Source organism: Octopus sinensis, linkage group LG17 (assembly GCF_006345805.1).
Source record: "Octopus sinensis linkage group LG17, ASM634580v1, whole genome shotgun sequence".
In the NCBI taxonomy this organism is placed as follows: Eukaryota; Metazoa; Mollusca; class Cephalopoda; order Octopoda; family Octopodidae; genus Octopus; species Octopus sinensis.
The window spans coordinates 16490520-16510147 of NC_043013.1; the positions used below are offsets into that span (position 1 = coordinate 16490520).

The 19628-nt window shown below is 35.7% G+C and overlaps 2 protein-coding genes across 3 annotated transcripts in view; both read left to right on the top strand.

Moving 5' to 3' along the window:
- The window catches only part of LOC115220941, an 11201-nt gene extending 3125 nt beyond the window's left edge, over positions 1-8076 (top strand). Inside the window, exon 4 of one of the 2 annotated variants that reach the window (XM_036510399.1) lies at positions 1-969. This exon is cut by the window's left edge and continues 113 nt beyond it. In XM_036510399.1, the coding sequence (XP_036366292.1) occupies positions 1-835 (835 nt within the window). In that variant the 3' untranslated portion in view covers positions 836-969. Of the gene's footprint in view, positions 970-7035 lie in introns of those variants that run through there. The other variant, XM_036510400.1, reaches the window with a different exon arrangement.
- Positions 8077-17763: 9687 nt separating this feature from the next.
- Positions 17764-19452, top strand: LOC118766726. The gene is made up of 2 exons (XM_036510402.1): positions 17764-17830; positions 18329-19452. Exon 2 carries the CDS (start codon positions 18362-18364, stop codon positions 19265-19267), a length of 906 nt encoding a protein of 301 aa, XP_036366295.1. The 5' UTR covers positions 17764-17830; positions 18329-18361; the 3' UTR covers positions 19268-19452.
- The last annotated feature ends 176 nt before the right edge of the window (positions 19453-19628 follow it).

The window sequence follows — 19628 nt, forward strand, 5'->3', positions numbered from 1 at the left end:
ATTCGGGCGGTCGAATATAATTTTGTGTGTCTCGATCATTCTAGTTATCCTGACCAATGCATTTCTAATGATCGCCATTTTCCTAGATCGTAAATCTCACGGGAAAACGCGCTCTCTATCATTGCTGAACTATATGTTGAACTATGCATTGTTTACCTTGTTCGTTTATTTTCAGAATATACATCTCCAGCTATTCCTATATTTCCCAACTTCAGCTTGTGCATTTATATTTATGACTCATAGTGTTCTAGATGAAGGGTCTAAATATTTCTTATTCCCTATTTGCTGTGATTTTATCGTGAAATACTTTCAACCAAGCAAATATGGAAATCGGAAGTTTTTAATTATCCAGTACGCAGTGACAGGGATTTTGTGGGCCTTTCTCTGGGTAAAAGGATTGGTAATGTTTCTGGCATGTTCCGTTTTTAGTCCGGAGAGATGCAATATTAGTATAAATAGTAATTTCATAACAATCATGGCTACATTCTCAATATTGATGATAACAATGCTAGTGTATATAGGCTTGTTGATCTATATTGCTATCAAAGGTAGACAATGTGAGATGATGAAATCGCCTTTAAGAACATTAATTATTGTTGTTATTTTGGCTTTCATTTCTTATCTTCAACAAAACTTATTTGAACTGGGAGTTTTTCCCTCATTCGATGATCAGACGTTCCTCATTTATCGTTACTCTCATTTTGTCAGCTTCCTGGTGATGTCGTTTTTGTGGATTCTTGATGCCACAATAAGACAAAGTGCACGGAAATTATGCTCAAAAAAATGTAAAGAATCTACAGATCACTCGTCACATGATATAACTGAACTAAACTAATTATATATAGTCATGTAAAAATAGTATATATATATATATACATACATTCATACATATAGACATATGTATATATATATATATATATATATATATAGTTAATCCAAACAAGAAAGCACAAAGAAACACAACAACGCGAGGACATGGAACAAATATAGTATTATTGGACGCTCAGGAAAGAAGGAAAGAATGAGGGTTTAACGTTTCGAGCGGAGCTCTTCGTCGGAAACATAGGAGAAGGAAAGATCCCGAGAAGGGAAGACAGAGGAAAAAAAATTGGCAGCGGTACTCACGATATATATATATATATATATATATATATATATATATATGCACAAATATATATATATATTGACTAAAATTATGTGAAACTATATGTACGAGGGGCGTTCAATAAGTAATGCCCCTGACCCACTTGCAGTTGTTTGATCTAACTGAAATTTTGCATGTGCACTTATTTATACCTCTATGGATTAAGTAGCGAATTACAGCTCTGAACTAAATGTGGTTTCTAATTTACAGGTGTTTGAACTGAGTCAAGTGTGAAATGGAGCCTGTTGAGTGTCGAGCAGTGATCTGGTTTTTGTATTTGAAAGGACGCATACCACGGGACACTTTTGATGAAATGAAAGTAACTTATGGTGATGATGCCCCATCATATGACCTTGTAAAACGCTGGCATTGTGAATTCAAACATAGTCGGAACTCTGTGGAAACAGCTCCCAGATCTGGTCGCCCCCTTCTGCCGTTGATGAGACGTCTGTCCGTCAAGTTGAGGCTGCCATTTTGGAAGGTCAACGCATAACTATTCGCCAAATAGCCCATAAGGTCAAGATTAGTACCGGGTCTGTGGAAACTATCATTCATGACCATTTGCATATGCAAAAGGTATCTGCCAGATGGATTTCCAGGTTGCTCACACCTTGCCAGAAGCAAGAACGCGTTGAGTGCTCTAGGATGAATTTGGAGATGTGCCAAGAAGATGAGTCAAAATTTTTCAAAAGACTGATCACACAGGATAAAACCTGGGTCCATCACTATGATCCATAGACCAAAGCCCAGTCAATGCAGTGAAAGCACCGTGACTCACCTCCTCCAAAGAAGGCAAGAGTGCAGCCCTCCGCTGACAAGGTTATGCTCACAGTCTTCTGGGACCAGGACGGAGTAGTGATGACAGATTTCCTGGCAAAGGGTACCACAATTACAAGAGCCTATTATGCTTCACTTTTGAGGAAATTAAGAGAAGCTATCAAAATCAAGAGGCGGGGCAAGATCAGCAAAGGCATCCTCCTCCTGCAGGACAACGCTCCAGTCCACAACTCGCGTGTCGCCAGATCAGAAGCACAGGCGTGCAGCTATGAACTCCTCCCCTTGAACCCTCTGATTTTCACCTCTTCCCAGCCATGAAGTTGTTTTTTAAAGGAAAGCGTTTCCCAGATGATGCAGCCTTGATTTCTGAAGTCACGTCGTGGTTGGAGGACCAAGCTGGGATCTTCTACAAAAACGGTATCCAGAGCTGTATCAAACGATGGGAGAAATGCATAACTCTAGGTAGTTCCTATGTAGGAAAAGACTAATAACTGTGCCAAGTGTCGTTGCTCTACTGCTATGGGAAGTAGGTCAGGGGCATTACTTATTGAACGCCCCTCGTATGTATATATATATATATATTTAAGTAGTTGAATGAATTATCTTATTAAGGATAATTCGAATTAACCGATACCTGGGTAGCAAATTCACATCAGAAAAAACACGGTTGAAGTTACGTGCCTAGGGCATAGATTACGTGCTTTCGTGTGGGAATTAGTATGTTTATTTTAAAACATACAAATATAAAAATGTATATATATATATATATATATATATATATATATATATATATATATATATATATATATATATACATACATGCGTATACATATATATATAGATACATATACATACATACAAGCGTGTAAGTATGTATGTACGTAAGTTTGTATGCATGTATGTATGTTTGTATGTATGCATGTATGTATGTGAAACAGTACGAAACTATGCTGCTATTTGAAATTGATATGCGCCGAGGGAATTCAGCGCAACTAGACTGGGTACAATCTTTGGTGACACTCATTATCTAATAAAAATTAGTTATATTTGCGCATACCTGAAATTTCTTATTGTTTGTTGGTTTTCCTTTTTGATTTTTTTTTTGTTTTGATTTTGATTTTAGAGTGCATCATACATACACGTGCAAACATGTTCTCATGTAAATACCTACATGCATATATATGAGTGCATTATACCATGCGGAAATACGTATATGCATATACATGTATATATGTGCATATATGCACATATATATATATATATATATATATATATATATATATATATATATATATATATATATATATATATATATATATATATATATATATATATATAAAAGACAGATTCTCTCTATTTTGTGTTTGTTTGTCCCATAAAAATAAAAGCAAGTGATTCAATGGAGGCAACACTAGTTGTGCACAAGCCTATGCCGAACTGCATTGAAGCGAATATTCTCACTGGTTGTGGTGAATGTAACATCGCCATCGTTCCTCGCATACCAGTTATAACATCTAATGTCTCATTAAAATTTGAGCCCTTTCAATTTCCTATCCCACTTTCTTTTGCCATGATCATTTATAAGAGTCAGGGCCAAACACTTACAGCTGTCAGATTGCAGCCAACTTGAAGAACAAACAGAAGTTCGTATATGAAATTCATCGTTTTTCTGCTTCAATTATTATGTTTTCTCTTATATAATACACTCATACAAGACTAGTAAACTTAAATCTGACTGACATGACACAGCATTTGTAATTTCATCGGACTTTACTGTTGCCTTGCTTTCCATGCTTGTAATATAGCGTCGGAATTTCACTACTAACACTGAAAAGACACAGCATTTGTAATTTCATTTCACTATTTTTTACTGATATTCCCAATCAAAAAATGTCTACTAAAAAAGGGCCGTCAAAAAACGATCACCAAACAAACGCACGACGTGCAGCACGAAACGAGGATGAGACACGCGCAAACCTAAATTTGTAGTCGTAGTCTCACCCTGGTTCAGATTTGAACCTGAATCTTTCAAATCTCCTCGGGCATACGGCTTATTCATATGTCAAAAGAAACCATGACAAATGGGTCTTCCACTTAACCCGTGGCCTTCCCAGCGACATCGCACAGTCACCTGGATTCCCTAAAGCTATTCTTCTATATGATATAACTATCCTTCTAGCTTCATTCACGATATACCCCCTATTCAAACGCCAAAAGGAAGAGTGACGAATAGATGTTCCACTTGACCTGCAGCCTTTTCAGTGACATCGCAGTCACCTGGATTCCGTAAAGCTATTCTTCTATATGATATACCCATTTTTCTAGCTTCTCGGTTCTGATATGTGCATTAATAAAACTCAGTGCCAAACACTAAAAGTTGCTGGACTGCAACTTGAAGAACAAACAGAAGCTTGTATACGAAGTCTATCTTTTTTCTACTTCAATGATTACATGCTTTTCTCTTATATAATACACACGTACAGGACGAGTAAACCTAAATCTGACTGACAAGACACAGCATCTGTAAATTCACTTCACTATTACTGATATTCCTAATAAAAAAGATGTCTACTAAAAAAGAAAAAGATCGTCAAAAAGTGAACACCAAACAAACGCACGTCGTGCAATGCTTTTCCTATAGGAACAGTGATGTTCCACTTGGCCTGTAGCCTGCTCAGTGCCATCGAAGTCATCTGGATTCCGTAAAGCTATTCTTTTATGTGATATTACCCATTTTTCTAGCGTCCCGGCCCAAGAAACAGGAAAAGTAATTACCCGATCAACAACAGGTATTACTGTATTACATATATCATACACACTCACACACACATATACATACATACATACATATATATCTATATCTATATCTATATCTATATCTATATTGATAGATAGATAGATAGATAGATAGATAGATAGATAGATAGATAGATAGATAGATTTAGATATAGATATATGTATGTATCTATGTATGTATGTATGTATGTATGAATGTATGCATTTATGTATGTATGTATGTATGTATGTATGTATGTATGTATGTATGTATGTATGTATGTGTGTGTGTGTATGTATGTGTGTGTGTGAGAGTGTGTATGTATGTATGTGTGAGAGTGTATGTATTTATGTATGTATGTATGTATGTATGTATGTATGTATGTATGTATGTATGTATGTATGTATGTATGTATGTGTATGTATGTATGTATGTGTGTGTTTGTGAGTGTGTATGATGTATGTATGCATACGAGATACCTATTTATCCAACACTATTTCCAACCTGAGTTTTTTCAAGAAAAAAGTATTAAATGTATACATGAGGTGCAGGAGTGGCTGTGTGGTAAGTAGCTTGCTAACCAACCACATGGTTCCGGGTTCAATCCCACTGCGTGGCATCTTGGGCAAGTGTCTTCTGCTATAGCCCCGGGCCGACCAAAGCCTTGTGAGTGGATTTGGTAGACGGAAACTGAAAGAAGCCTGGCGTATATATGTATATATATATATATATATATGTGTGTGTGTGTGTGTGTGTGTGTGTGTGTGTGTGTGTGTGTGTGTGTGTGTGTTTGTGTGTGTGTGTTTGTCCCCCTAGCATTGCTTGACAACCGATGCTGGTGTGTTTACGTCCCCGTCACTTAGCGGTTCGGCAAAAGAGACCGGTAGAATAAGTACTGGGCTTACAAAGAATAAGTCCCGGGGTCGACTTGCTCGACTAAAGGTGGTGCTCCAGCATGGCCGCAGTCAAATGACTGAAACAAGTAAAAGAAAGAAAGAATAAAAGAATGAGTGTGCGTTTATGTATATAAACACATATTTGTGTATGTGAGAGCGGGCCGCCAAACCAACGTCCTAACGAGAAGTCATCTATGACCGACAAGGGAATCTGCTACACGACGGGGCGCGAGATAACAGCTAGATGTCTGCTGCTAAGATTTTCACTTTGACAGCAGCAGCAGTAGTAGTAGTAGTAGTAGTAGTAGTAGTAGTAGTAGTAGTAGTAGTAGTAAGGCGAGGTCGATTTTACCTTTCAACCTTTCGGGGTCGATAAAATAAGTACCAATTGAACATTTCTACAATTTGCTGCAACTATCTTTGGGAATCTACCCTGCAAAGCCTTCTCCTGCCACTCATAACGTTTGTTCTTTTTATTTGGTTTTAAACTTCGCTTGGACTTTTGGTATCCCTATGTTCTTGTTTCTGCCTGTTTCTATCTGTCTTGTTTACTCTTGTGAGAGAGAGAGAGAGAGAGAGAGAGAGAGAGAAACAGATAGAAACAAGGAAAATGCCACTTGTATTTGAACACTATGCAAATATTCTTTTAAAAAACTTTTCTTTCAATTTTTCCAAAATTTAATTCTTTTCCATAGTTACAGTTGAAAAAGTCTCAATGGCGGTACTGAAATGTTTTTATAAAACTATTTTAGCATTTTCTACCTTGACTTGTTTTTTTTTTTCATATATATCAACTCGTATGTTCCTTTTCAACCTTCTACATATATATATATATATATATATATACAGACGTCGTATGCTAAAAGGTACTTTATATATGCGAGTGCATAAGCAAAGAAAAATAATTCTTGTCGAGAAAATTAACTCGCCTGGCTCTTTTTTATTTCATATTTCAGTTGTAAAATCTCCTTAAACAAGAAGTCAGTCAATTTCATTACGTTCATCGATTTTCTAAAACAACAAATCTCCCTATAAATTGTACTTCATCATCCACAACTACGTCTACAACAATATTTTCTAAAGGCTAATTTCGTTCTACCTCTACTAAGCCGTGTGACATTTGGCTTTATGAGAGACTTCAATGTTATATTTTGACTTTCATGCATTTCCGAAGATGAAGGAAACTATTTCAACACACATTTGTGCAGTGTATGGTTTCCGAGATGTTTTCTATCGTTTATTGGGATTTTATTGGGATAGAGAAGAAGCCAGAACAGCATAGTTGTGATTGATCCCACTCATCATCGTTATTGTAACAAGAGATCCTATCTTTGGCACAATTTCAACTAAATAACAGTTGTAAAAATTTCAGTTAAAATTATCACTATATAAAGAAAACACAATTTAACTCGTTACTTTATTTCTTTTATTGTCTATTTCAGAATTATGGAAGATTTACAAATGACTACAGCCAATAATGACGCTGACACTTCAATCTTCGGGGATGATACCTTCGGGCGGTTGAATATATTTACGTGTGTCTCGATCATTCTAGTTATCCTGACCAATGCATTTCTGATGATCGCCATTTTCCTAGATCGTAAATCTCACGGGAAAACGCGCTCTCTATCATTGCTGAACTATATGTTGAACTATGCATTGTTTGCCTTGTTCATTTATTTTCAGAATATTCATGTCTATCGTTTCCGAGATTTGCCAACCTCAACTTGTGCATTTTTTGTGATAACTCATTATGTTCTAGAAGAAGGGTCAAAATATTTCTTATTCCCTATTTGCTGTGATTTTATCGTGAAATATTTTCTTCCAAGCAAATATGAAAGTCAAAAGTTTTTAACTATCCAGTACGCAATGACAGGGATTTTGTGGGCCTTTCTCTGGGTACTTTATCTGGCAGTGATGCTGACGCTCAAAAAAGAAAATCCATCTAGTTGTTTTATTTACTTTGAGAATAGTTTCACAACAATCATTAATATATTTTCAGTATTTGTGATGATAGCATTGTTAGTGTTTATAGGCGTACTGATCTACATTGCCGTTAGAGGTAAACAATGTGAGATGATGAAATCACCATTAAGAACTTTAATCGTTGTTCTTATTTTCGTTTTAATTTTTTGTCTTCAAAGAAACTTGTTTGCTTTGAATATTTTCCCACTTTTTAGCGTTCAGATGTTCATCAATTATTGGATTACTTTTTTGGTATGCTTCCTGCTTTTGCCGTTTATATGGCTTTTCGACGCCACTATAAGACAGAGTGTACGGAAATTATGGCCAGGGAAATGTAAAGAATCTACAGATCACCCGTCGCATGAGAAAACTGAACTCAATTAATCGTATATAGTGATGTAAAAAGAGCATTGAATCCTCTTTTCCTCTTACATAGTAGAATAAATCTTGTCTACAATGTATATACACACATACACATACGCATATACACATACATAAATACGTGCATATACATACATACATATATATATATATATATATATATATATTTAAGCAATAATAAATATCAGAGCGAGTTATAAACAGTAGCTACAACACATCGTGACGTATATTTGCCATTTAAATATGGCTAACCCCTAAGGGTGGATGCTACTGTAGTCTGTAGCCCCAGGAGGACACCTCCTCCAGCTGGCTATAGACACACTTTCTGCGCCCTCTAATAGGGCACAGAAAGTGTGTCTATGCAAAATATACGTCACTATATATATATATATATATATATATATATATATATATATATATATATATATATATATATAATACATATATATATACAAAAAGGGTGAAATATAATTAATTTAATAAAATTAATAAATTTCACCTAGTAGTTTTATCGGTATGAAAAAGACCATATTTGGTAAGGATTATATTAATTATAATAAAGGGTTAATTGCAACAAGTTGCTCAAAACCACATACCGAAAATATTAGAAATGGCAGCCAAACAGGTCACCATTTCTCCTACTAGTAAAAAAAGTCTCCACAAACAAACAGAATTTGCAACCCGTATATGGTATATGGTATATATACATATATATATATATATATATATAAATATATATATATATATATATATATATATATATATATATATATATATATATATATATATATATATATATATATATATATATATATATATACATATATGCACACACACACACACATGTACACACACTCACACTATCACAGACGCATGCGTATGTGAGGATAAACATCATAGAAGAGCAGAATGGAATAAGAAGAGTAGGAGCACACACAAACACGGAAACTGTCGATGAGGAGGTCACAGATGTGTGACGAAAGATATCCGGACAATTGACATGAGTTAGAATAAGAACAGTAATAAACGAATGCAAAACGAATATATAGTGTGTTTATTTGACAAAACAATAACCGTCCCGAAATCCAACAATATATATATGGAAAAAAGTCAAGATAGAAAATACTAAAATAATTTTATAAAAAACATTTCAGTACCGGTTTAAGTCATTGAGACTTTTTCAACTGTAAGTGTGGAAAACAATTAAATTTTGGAAAAATCAAAAAAAGTCTTTTAAAATGATATTTGTATAGTGGTATTTTCCTTGTTTCTGCCTGTCTCTGTCTCTCTTGTTTACTCTTGTGGGTTTGAGGTCGTTGTGTATATATATATATATATATATATATATATATATATATATATATATATATATATATATATATATTATATATATATATATATATATATATATATACGAGAATTTTTTTATTAATCATGCCAATTATATATATATATATATATATATATATATATATATATATATATATATATATATATATATACGAGAATTTTTTATTAATCACGCCAATTGTATATATATATATATATATATATGTTGTTGCTGTATTTAGGAATGGTCATTTTGCCAGTTTAGCCAATAAAAACACATGCACTATATATTTGGTGTTAATTTGCTTCAGCTTTATTTATTTTTTACAATAACCTTAATCTTATTTCAGCCAGAGTTCCTTCGTCACACTTCTGTGACCTCATCAGTGGTCCTTTGCCTTCTTCTTTCTTATTTGTGTGTCTCTCCTTACTAACGGTCAGCCATTTTGTATTTTATATTCCTATTTTATGTGTCTTTATTTGCGCATGCGTATACCTCTATGTGTGTCTATGTTTAGTTAGTGTGTGGGGGGAGTGCCTGTAATATTTGTATCTCCTGTTTATACACGTTGGTGTAATTTGTTTTTGTTTATTTTGTTCATGTGTGCGGCTGGGTGGTTGTGCCTGCTTCTGTAGGAAGCTATATGTAGGTGTCAAGGATGTATACGTGTATGAATATCTGTGTCGTGGATGTGTATGTACTATATATATATATATATATATATGTATGTATGTATGTATGTATGTATGTATGTATGTATGTATGTATGTATTATGTAGGTGTATATATATATAACCAAGAAAAAAGCAACAAGAATGGATTAGTTGTTCAGTACAATTGTTTCATACGAAGAACAGCTTTATTAAAAGCTGCAAATATTGCAGCAAATACAAGTGTCCCGTATTCATCAGCCAAAACACATGAGTTTTTCCAAACATCCTAGGGGGTGAGGCTACACTCATGAAGTATCGAAGAGAGTTATATGTATATATATATATGTATATATATATATATATATATATATATATATATATATATATATATATATATATATATATATATATATATATATATATATATATATATATATATATACTTTGATACTTTGATAGGTTTCGGCCATTATTGGCCCAGGCCATGTCCAACTTAATAGCACCACCTGGTGAAGTCTTTCAAGTCAGAATTTGGGCACTATGGCCCACTCAAGTAGAGAGTTATTGTTTACAGAGACATATCCGGGTGTAGGGGGTTTATCCGGGATTTCTTGAAGGAATCTGTCCAAAGACTTCTTGAACCCTATAGGGTCAGTTTCTGTTTTAATGTGTTTTGGTGTAATGTTAAAGAGAGCGGGGCCAATTGAGGTGAAATAATTGTGCCGTATTGTTGTTATGAGATGAGAGTGCGATTTTTGTTTTGGGCGGGTGGCACGGGACCCAAGCCTTGGATGTACCTTAAAGGTGATGCCAACATCATTTGGGCAATGCTGATGGAATATTTTCCACATCATGCAGATGATGTAGCGCTCACGACGACGTTGGAGAGAATAAAGTTTTAGCTTTTCTAGTCGACCCCAATAGTCGAGGCCTGTCATGCCATCTATCTTTTTTGTGATTGCCCTTTGAGGTGCTTCAACTTTTATGATACCTTGTATTGTGTGGGGAGACCACAGTGGACAACAGTATTCAAGGTGGGGTCGGGCAAAAGCGGAGAAGAGAAGGATAATGGTGTGGATATCTCTCGACTGGAAAGTTCTGAGAATCCAGGAACACACACATATATATATATATATATATATATATATATATATATATATATATATATATGTATATGTGTGTGTGTGTGTGTGTATCTGTCTTTATGTATGTGCATGTCTGGATCTACGTATGTATATTTATGTGTATGTATATATATTTATATATGTACATATATATGTGTGTGTGTATTTGTATATATGGGTGTGTGTTTTTATATTTATATATATATATATATATATATATATGTGTGTGTGTGTGTGTGTTGTGTGTGTGTGTGTATGTGTATGTGTGTGTCTCTGTCTATCTGTCTGTATGTATATGTATGAACATAAAAATACTTTACGATGAATAAGTTTTCTTTTCTCCTATTTTCTTTTCCTCTAAGTAGTTATGGCAGCGAAAGCTGATTAGGCAATTTCATCTAAACAGGAACTCAAGCATTTCACGTTCGTATTTGAATGTAATGTTTTGCGTTCCAGTAATATTATTTGCTTTCATTAATTTTCTAACTTGATGGATATATAACAAGTCAGCCGACAATAAAAATCTGTTGTGAGAGATATCTTTATCGATGTACCTGATGAGACCCAGACTGATGGGTCGAAACATATATCGTACGTAATAAAGATTTAATACTTAATCCATCTCCTGTTAATTAAATTATATATATATATATATATATATATATATATATATTCTGCTGTAATCCGTATATATAATAACTAAAACTATATAAATCTTCTATAAATGTCATTCAAATACAGTGTTTTACATGCAAGCAAGATCAGTATAAAATAATTATCAGTGGCGACTCCGGCACTCGGGCTGTTCGAGCTTAGCTCGAGTATAAATTTAGTAAAGTGAACGTGTATTATGTAAATGTCAAATATATTATTGATCATGCATAAAACCTTTGCTTTAGTAAATGTTTTTGTTTATTCTCTAATTATACATAGCCCAGAACTGGAAATAATTAAACTCTCGTATAGCACACATTAATATAAATTGTTCTTTCAGAGAAATAATGGTCGTTGAGAACTCAAAGAAGGAATAATAATTTATCACTTAAACACGAGACAGCATATTTAAAAATCTGTGGGCATGGCTAAATGCGATGCTGTGACATTCAATCTGTTCTGAATATAATAAGTGAGACAATTAAGCTGAATTGATTGCGTTCTGTAACCTTTCCAGTTGTAAGGATGAATTATCAACTGTTTCAGAGACATGCTTACATATGTGCATACACAAGCACACATGCACGCTGACATAGACAGACAGACAGACACACACACACACACACACACACACACACACACACACACACACACGCATGCGCACAAACAGACAAAAGAACACAGCTCCAATAACGGACAGAGTGAACATCCATTGACAAGTTTGCGAAAGCAACGAAAATTTTGGGCAAGAAAATATAAATTATAAATGAGTAGACATCGAACCGGCGAATGTCTTTGATAAGGCATTAAGACAATATCACTCTTCTGACACAACAAAACTTTCTTCACCACACGAATTCACCTAAAGAATCTTACAAACCAAATACAAAAACGAAGTATGTCATTGTAGATTTCTCAGATATTTACGCAGGAGTGGCATAGGCGCAGGAGTGGCTGTGTGGTAAGTAGCTTGTTTACCAACCACATGGTTCCGGGTTCAGTCCCACTGCGTGGCATCTTGGGCAATTGTCTTCTGCTATAGCCCCGGGCCGACCAATGCCTTGTAAGTGGATTTGGTAGACGGAAACTGAAAGAAGCATGTCGTATATATGTATATATATATATGTGTGTGTGTGTGTGTGTGTGTTTGTGTGTCTGTCCCCCAAGCTTGACAACCGATGCTGGTGTGTCCCCGTCACTTAGCGGTTCGGCAAAAGAGACTGATAGAATAAGTACTGGGCTTACAAAGAATAAGTCCCGGGGTCGATTTGCTCGACTAAAGGCGGTGCTCCAGCATGGCCGCAGTCAAATGACTGAAACAAGTAAAAGAGTAAAAGAGTAAGAGTAAGGAGTTCATAGCGAGACAATAACCAAAATAAGTTGAAATGACATTGATAAACCCCTTAATATCATTGAGAAATGGATGCACGCCGTTTCGACCAAAATGTAATAGGACATAACAGAAAGAAATATTAAATGCTAGAAGTAAAATATAGGGTATAGCACCGAAGAGTAAGTAGGAGCGATTAGAAACGGGATAAACCCTGATCAACAGTAGTAAAGTCTATACATCATACGAAGAATAGAATGATATCTGAAATGTTATAATAGTCTTTGCTTCTTGGAACAGCCTTGGCTCATGCAAATGCCACTCAGTCACTGCCGTACCATTCCTCTGCAACCATGTTTTCTATTAACAAATAACGGAAATGTTACACTTCAAATAATACATTTATACATTATATACATTTGTATGCTGGGATGCATTTTCATATAATTGACTACCAACAGAGTTATCTGTTGCTTAGTTAATGTCAGGCCGCTCAGGGAACGTCGCGTTGATAATAAAAAATAAAACAGATACTCCATACGTTAATTTAAAGGGTGGTTACTGAAAAACTATATAAAAACCAGAAAGAACAGTGGTGCCGTTTGATAAGCCAAAATTTCGAAGTGATTCTCAACCTTTTCCATGTAAAAATTAATAAATATGTTAAATTCAAATTACGATGAAAGCAAACAAACAAACGAAGTTTCGTTTAGAAGCGTTGATATGTCTTAGAAAGTTGAAGAAGATATTTTTTTAAATTCCTAAACGTAGGATAATGCTAATAATATAGCCTGAACAGGATAAACTACCCCTATTTTACAGAAAAAGTGTTGGTGCCCGCCAACACATTTTTCTAATAGATATGTACTTTACTAAACAGCACTGAGTGGTCCTCCATTTTAATGTTATATTATCTATATATATAAAGCTGAAGTTGTCTGTGTGTATGGCAGGTTTGGTAGACTTCAACTAGCACTATCTCCTCCGAGACCCTGCGACGCAAGTTGACCAAAATTGAGTGTATGATAGAAGGCTTGCTCTTCCTTCCGTGGAAGAAAAAATTCAAATCGGCCCATGTTAACACCAACAATTATTTACATCAAAAAGGTGCTTTTTTTCTATGAAAATCCCTATTTTTTTACGATTTTTTTACTGCTGTGTCGCCATTTTTCGTGTATTTCAACCAGAAAAATGTTCACTTAAAGAGAATAACAAGCTACATAACGCAAAATTTTTACTTTTCAAAAATTCCAATTCTAAAGCAACGCCGGGCGATACTGCTAGTTTTTATATACAACTTCACATTCCAAATAATATCAATGAGTGCATATATGTATGTAAATATATACAAATATAGGATGTTTGATCAATAAGTATCCAGACTGGTGCTATAAAAACAAAACTACAGCAGGTACCAATTTGGTATTTAATCTCTTTCAAAGTAATCCCCTTCAGAAACTACACACGTAAGCCAGTGCTGTTTCCTTTGATGGAAGCATTCCTGGAACTCGTTTTCTGGGATAATCAGCAGCTGCATCGTCGCATTCACTTTGATTTCCTCGACGTCCTGAAATCTTCTTCCTTTCAAGCAGGACTTGATTTTGGGAAAAACGTAAAAGTCACAAGGAGCAAGATTTAGGGGATACGGTGGTTGTCGGACCTGGGGAATGCTGTGTCTAGCCAAAAAACTGCTGCACAAACTGCGCTGAATGGGCAAGTGCGTTGCAAGCTGAAAGTAGTTTTGACACAAACTTGGCAGACACGCGTTTCATACCCAAATCTTCAGTGATAATGAACTGAACCGAACCGTAACTAATCTGCACATCCTCTGATAACTCACAGTTGGTGACTCGACGATTTGCCCTCACAGCCGCACGCATATCTGCGACGCTTTCCCCGTTCCGTTGGTTGTGGGTCTCTCAGAACGTTCGTCACTATCGATATTTTTTCGGTTCATATACTCCTCTCCATACACTTGCTGCAACCTTGCGTAGGCTTCTGAACAGATATCGCCAAGCTTTTGGCAAAATTTGACGCAGATTCATGGTCAATGCAACAATCACACGCTACAAACCTTCCTTCCAAGCACTGCTGTAAACAGCGGGAGTGAGTTACAACATTAAAACAGAGTTCAGGATCTATCTGTGCCAAGCGGCTCTATTCTGCGTGCTTTAGCTTCGTTACTATGGCAACAGTCCGGGTACTGCATGCATGTAGTTTCCTCCCTCTCCAGCATACCAGCCTTATAATTGACGATTTTATCATCACTGAATCCACCCAGAGAAATTTGACCGTGATTATTTTTTTACCGTGATTCCTTTCTCTAACTAACTGTAATTATTTATTGTTCTCCTTTGTTTGACAATGTGATATTTAACTTTTGTATACAGCCCTACTTCAGCTAATTATTACATGTATCCTCTAATTATATATAACCCAAAACTGAAATTGATTAGGCTTGCATTTAACAAATATCCAAAATTATTCCTGTGAGCTAACCACCAGCAAGAATTCAAATACGGAATAATTGTTTCTCTTTTCGACGCAAGGCGACAAATTAAGAAGACTGTTGTGTTAGTTAAAATGGCTGTTGTTGTGATTATTCAATTTTTTGCCTCGGTATTATAAGCGGTACAAGTGAATAGAGATCGAATCGAGCACACTCCATTATTTCTGCTAAATCACTGCTTCTTATTAACCTTTAGCACACTGCAGATTCTCTAGAATTATTTTCTCTACCACTGCCCTGTTATTACAGGGAAGAAAACTCATACGTGACATGATGCATCTACAATTTGCTTAAGTTTAATCTGTATATGTGGAGGCGCAATGGCCCAGTGGTTAGGGCAGCGGACTCGCGGTCGTAGGATCGCAGTTTCGAATCCCAGACCGGGCATTGTGAGTTTTTATTGAGCAGAAACACCTAAAAGCTCCACGAGGCTCCAGCAGGGGTGGGTGATGGTGAACTCTGCTGTACTCTTTCACCACAACTTTCTCTCACTCTTTCTTTCTGTTTCTGTTGTAACTGTATTTCAAAGGGCCAGCCTTGTCATACTCTGTGTCACGCTGAATCTCCCCGAGAACTACGTTAAGGGTACACGTGTCTGTGGAGTGCTCAGCCACTTGCACGTTAATAAATGAGCTGTGACGTCACTGATGCCAAGCTGTATCGGCCTTTGCCTTTTCCTTCGATAACATAGGTGGCGTGGAGAGGGGAAGCCAGTATGCATGGGCAACTACTGGTCTTCCATAAACAACCTTGTCCGGACTTGTGCCTCGAAGGGTAACTTTCTAGGTGCAATCCCATGTTCTGTGTCGTGACCGAAGGGGATCACAACACAACAACAATCTGTATATAATAAGAGCCGATATAAATATTTGTTACTCGGTTGATTTCTTTAGTCACGCTTTACGAGGTGGTATCAAAAAGCACTCGGACTAGTTGTGAAAAATATAGCAAAAAATAACTCATTTACTTAAGTTTTAACATCATCTCCGTCGAAATAGTCACCATGCACGGCAATACTCCGGTCCCAACGTTTTCCGTAAGCGAGTCGAGGACCTTCTGCGATTCGTTCTGGATCTCGACAACGGTGTTAAAACGGTAACCTTTGAGCTGCATTCTTTTCAACTCAAGGCACAAGGCCCGAAATTTTGGGGGAGCAGTCGATTAGATCAACCCCAGTACGCAACTGGTACTTGATTTATCGACCCCGAAAGGATGAAAGCCAAAGTCGACCTCGGCGGAATTTGAACTCAGAACGTAAAGACAGACGAAATACCTATTTCTTTATTACCCACAAGGGGCTAAACACAGAGGGGACAAACAAGGACATACAAACGGATTAAGTCGATTATATCGACCCCAGTGCGTAACTGGTACTTATTTAATCGACCCCGAAAGGATGAAAGGCAAAGTCGACCTCGGCGGAATTTGAACTCAGAACGTAACGGCAGACGAAATACCGCTAAGCGTTTCGCCCGGCGTGCAGTCAATAATATTAAAACTGTATATCAATTTGTTTAAATGTATAAAGCTCATTAATGTTAGTGATGATCGGCAAGTCATACTGAGTTAAGGGGGAAAAAACAAGGGAGAAATCTAAATAGTAAAAAAAAAAGGAATTTGGTTTACAGTTTCTCTTATCCTCTTTCCATAGACGCTTCCGCTTGTAGTAGTATGTTTTGGAATCAGGTGTATTTATAATTTTCCCGCGAGCGGATCTGATTTTTGATTCGTTAAAATACTGGTGACGTCTTGTTTTCCAGTGATCAAACTTGTCGTTCTGCCTGGTTGGCTTCCCTGTGGAGACGATCATCAGTCGTTCCTGTTGGTTGGTTTTCATAAAGGGTCATTTCGTTGCATTTGCTGAAGTTCGGTTTTGATTAGGTGACGTCAGCAACTAGTGTTTGTAAAATTTCATTGGTCAAGAGGTAGGTGACGTCGGCAACTGATATTTGTATGATGATTTGGAGTTGCGGTTTCGAAATCCGGGTGGAAGCCTGTTACTAAAGTTTTTAAAAGTTGTTGTTCCTGCTTGTTTTTTGTGGAGAAATTGAGTATTTTTCGTTTCTTTTTACTGTTTTTATTCTTCTTTCTAACGGATATTCAGCTGTGGTTTATATTCTTTAATGAGTATGTCTTCCTTATTTCAGCGGAATTGGTTTGAAGTGTATCCAGTCCATTGATAGAGAGGGAAGATTTGGTATTAAGGGTTTGTGTCTACGGGGCATTAATCTAGGTGCTTGCTTACGGGAATTTTCCTAGTGGTGGAGTCCCGGATTTGTTGCCTGTGCACTGTAAGTCTATTCCTCAAAGTTAAGCTAGTTTGATTTATGTAGTCCCCACCACACCCTCCACATTCGAGAACATAGATTAAGTTCTTCGAAGCACAGTTGAAGCCATATTTTATGGTAGCGGTTTGAACTTTCCCCAATGCAGATTTTCGTCTTCTACGCCTAAGTCACATACCATTATACTTTATAGATGTGGTCAATGTTATGTTTTGACATTCATGCGTTTCCTAAGATTATTTACAATGTATGTTTTGTGGAATGGTTTCAGCCGTTTATAGACATGAAGCCATAATAACAATTTGTGATTAGTTTCACACGCACATAAAGAAACAACAGATCTTTACTTTAACGCATCTATAACTAATTATTATTAATTAATGTCTCCCAATGTTTTACTCTATTAAATAATTTTTTCATAATAATTCAATTACCATTACAAGTATATAATGAAATATTTCTTCATTTCAGATTTCTTCATTTCTTTTACTGTCTTCATTTCAGGCTTGAGACAATTTTAACCACCCAAAAGATAATATGGAAGATATTTCAGCTAATTACAGCTATGATTACGACTACAAAGTTTCAGTCTTCGGAAATGATGCAGCTGGACGGTTGAACATATTCGTCTGTATATCGATAATCATAGTTATTCTGTTCAACATATTTCTAATGGTCGCCATTTTCCTAGATCGCAAATCTCACGGGAAAACGCGCTCTTTGTCACTACTGAACTATTTGCTGAACTATACTCTCGTTGCTTTGTTTGTTTATTTTCAGAGTTTGCATGTCTTTATAGTTCGAGATTTGCCAAAATCTCACTGCGTATTTATCAATATATTAGCTTTTGTGGTTAACGATGGTGATAAGTATTTCATTTTCCCACTTTGCTGCGAGTTTATTGTGAAGTATTTTAGGCCAAGCAAATATGAAAATCAAATTTTCCTAATTATCCAATCCGTATTGATAGGGATTTTGTGGGTCTTTATTTGTATCAAAAATTTGGTAATCATTCTAGCTTTTTCCAACTTTTCTACTGGTGTTTGCTTTCCTTACTTATATAGTAATGTCATTGTTGCTCAATCTATAATAAGTATTCTGCTGGTGATTGCAATGTTAGTGTTTGTAGGCCTGTTGATCTACATTGCTATCAAGAGTAAAGAACAAGAGATGATGAAATCACCATTGATAACTTTGATTATTATTACTGCAGTGACTATAATTTTGTTAATTTTAGTCATTCTTAAGGAAGATGGGTTATTGGGGCATTACCGTTCTCCTTTATTCGTCGTGTATCGAGTCATAAGTCTTGGCAGCTTCCTGCTTTTGCCGTTTTTGTGGCTTTTTGATTTCACTATAACACAAAGTATTCGGAAATTATGCTCAGAGAAATGTAAAAAGCATAAAGATCATCCCTCTCACGAGTTAACTGAAATAAATTAATCTTGTAATGCGATGTGAAAGTAGCATTGTTTCTAGGAAAAAAACGTCTTCTAACAATGATAAAAGATTTATAACATTTTTTTAGAAATTAATACTTTTTAAAAGCTCCTTTTTATACATAAAACTTGTATTAGCCAATTTTTCACAAAGACTTTCAATATATATATATATATATATATATATATATATATTATACGATAGTGTAAAATTATACACATAAGGAATCTACACCTAGGGTGAAGATTCAGCGCATTAGAGAGCCACAAAAAAATGGATAAGATTCGACAGGAGCAAAAATTTGAAAATGAAAAACATTTACCATTTATTACCCCGAACCAATATTGGTTTCTGATCTTCTTTT

Excerpts from the sequence above, each read along its gene's own strand:
- LOC118766726 (XM_036510402.1), top strand. The coding sequence starts at position 18,362 with ATGGAAGATATTTCAGCTAATTACAGCTATGATTACGACTACAAAGTT.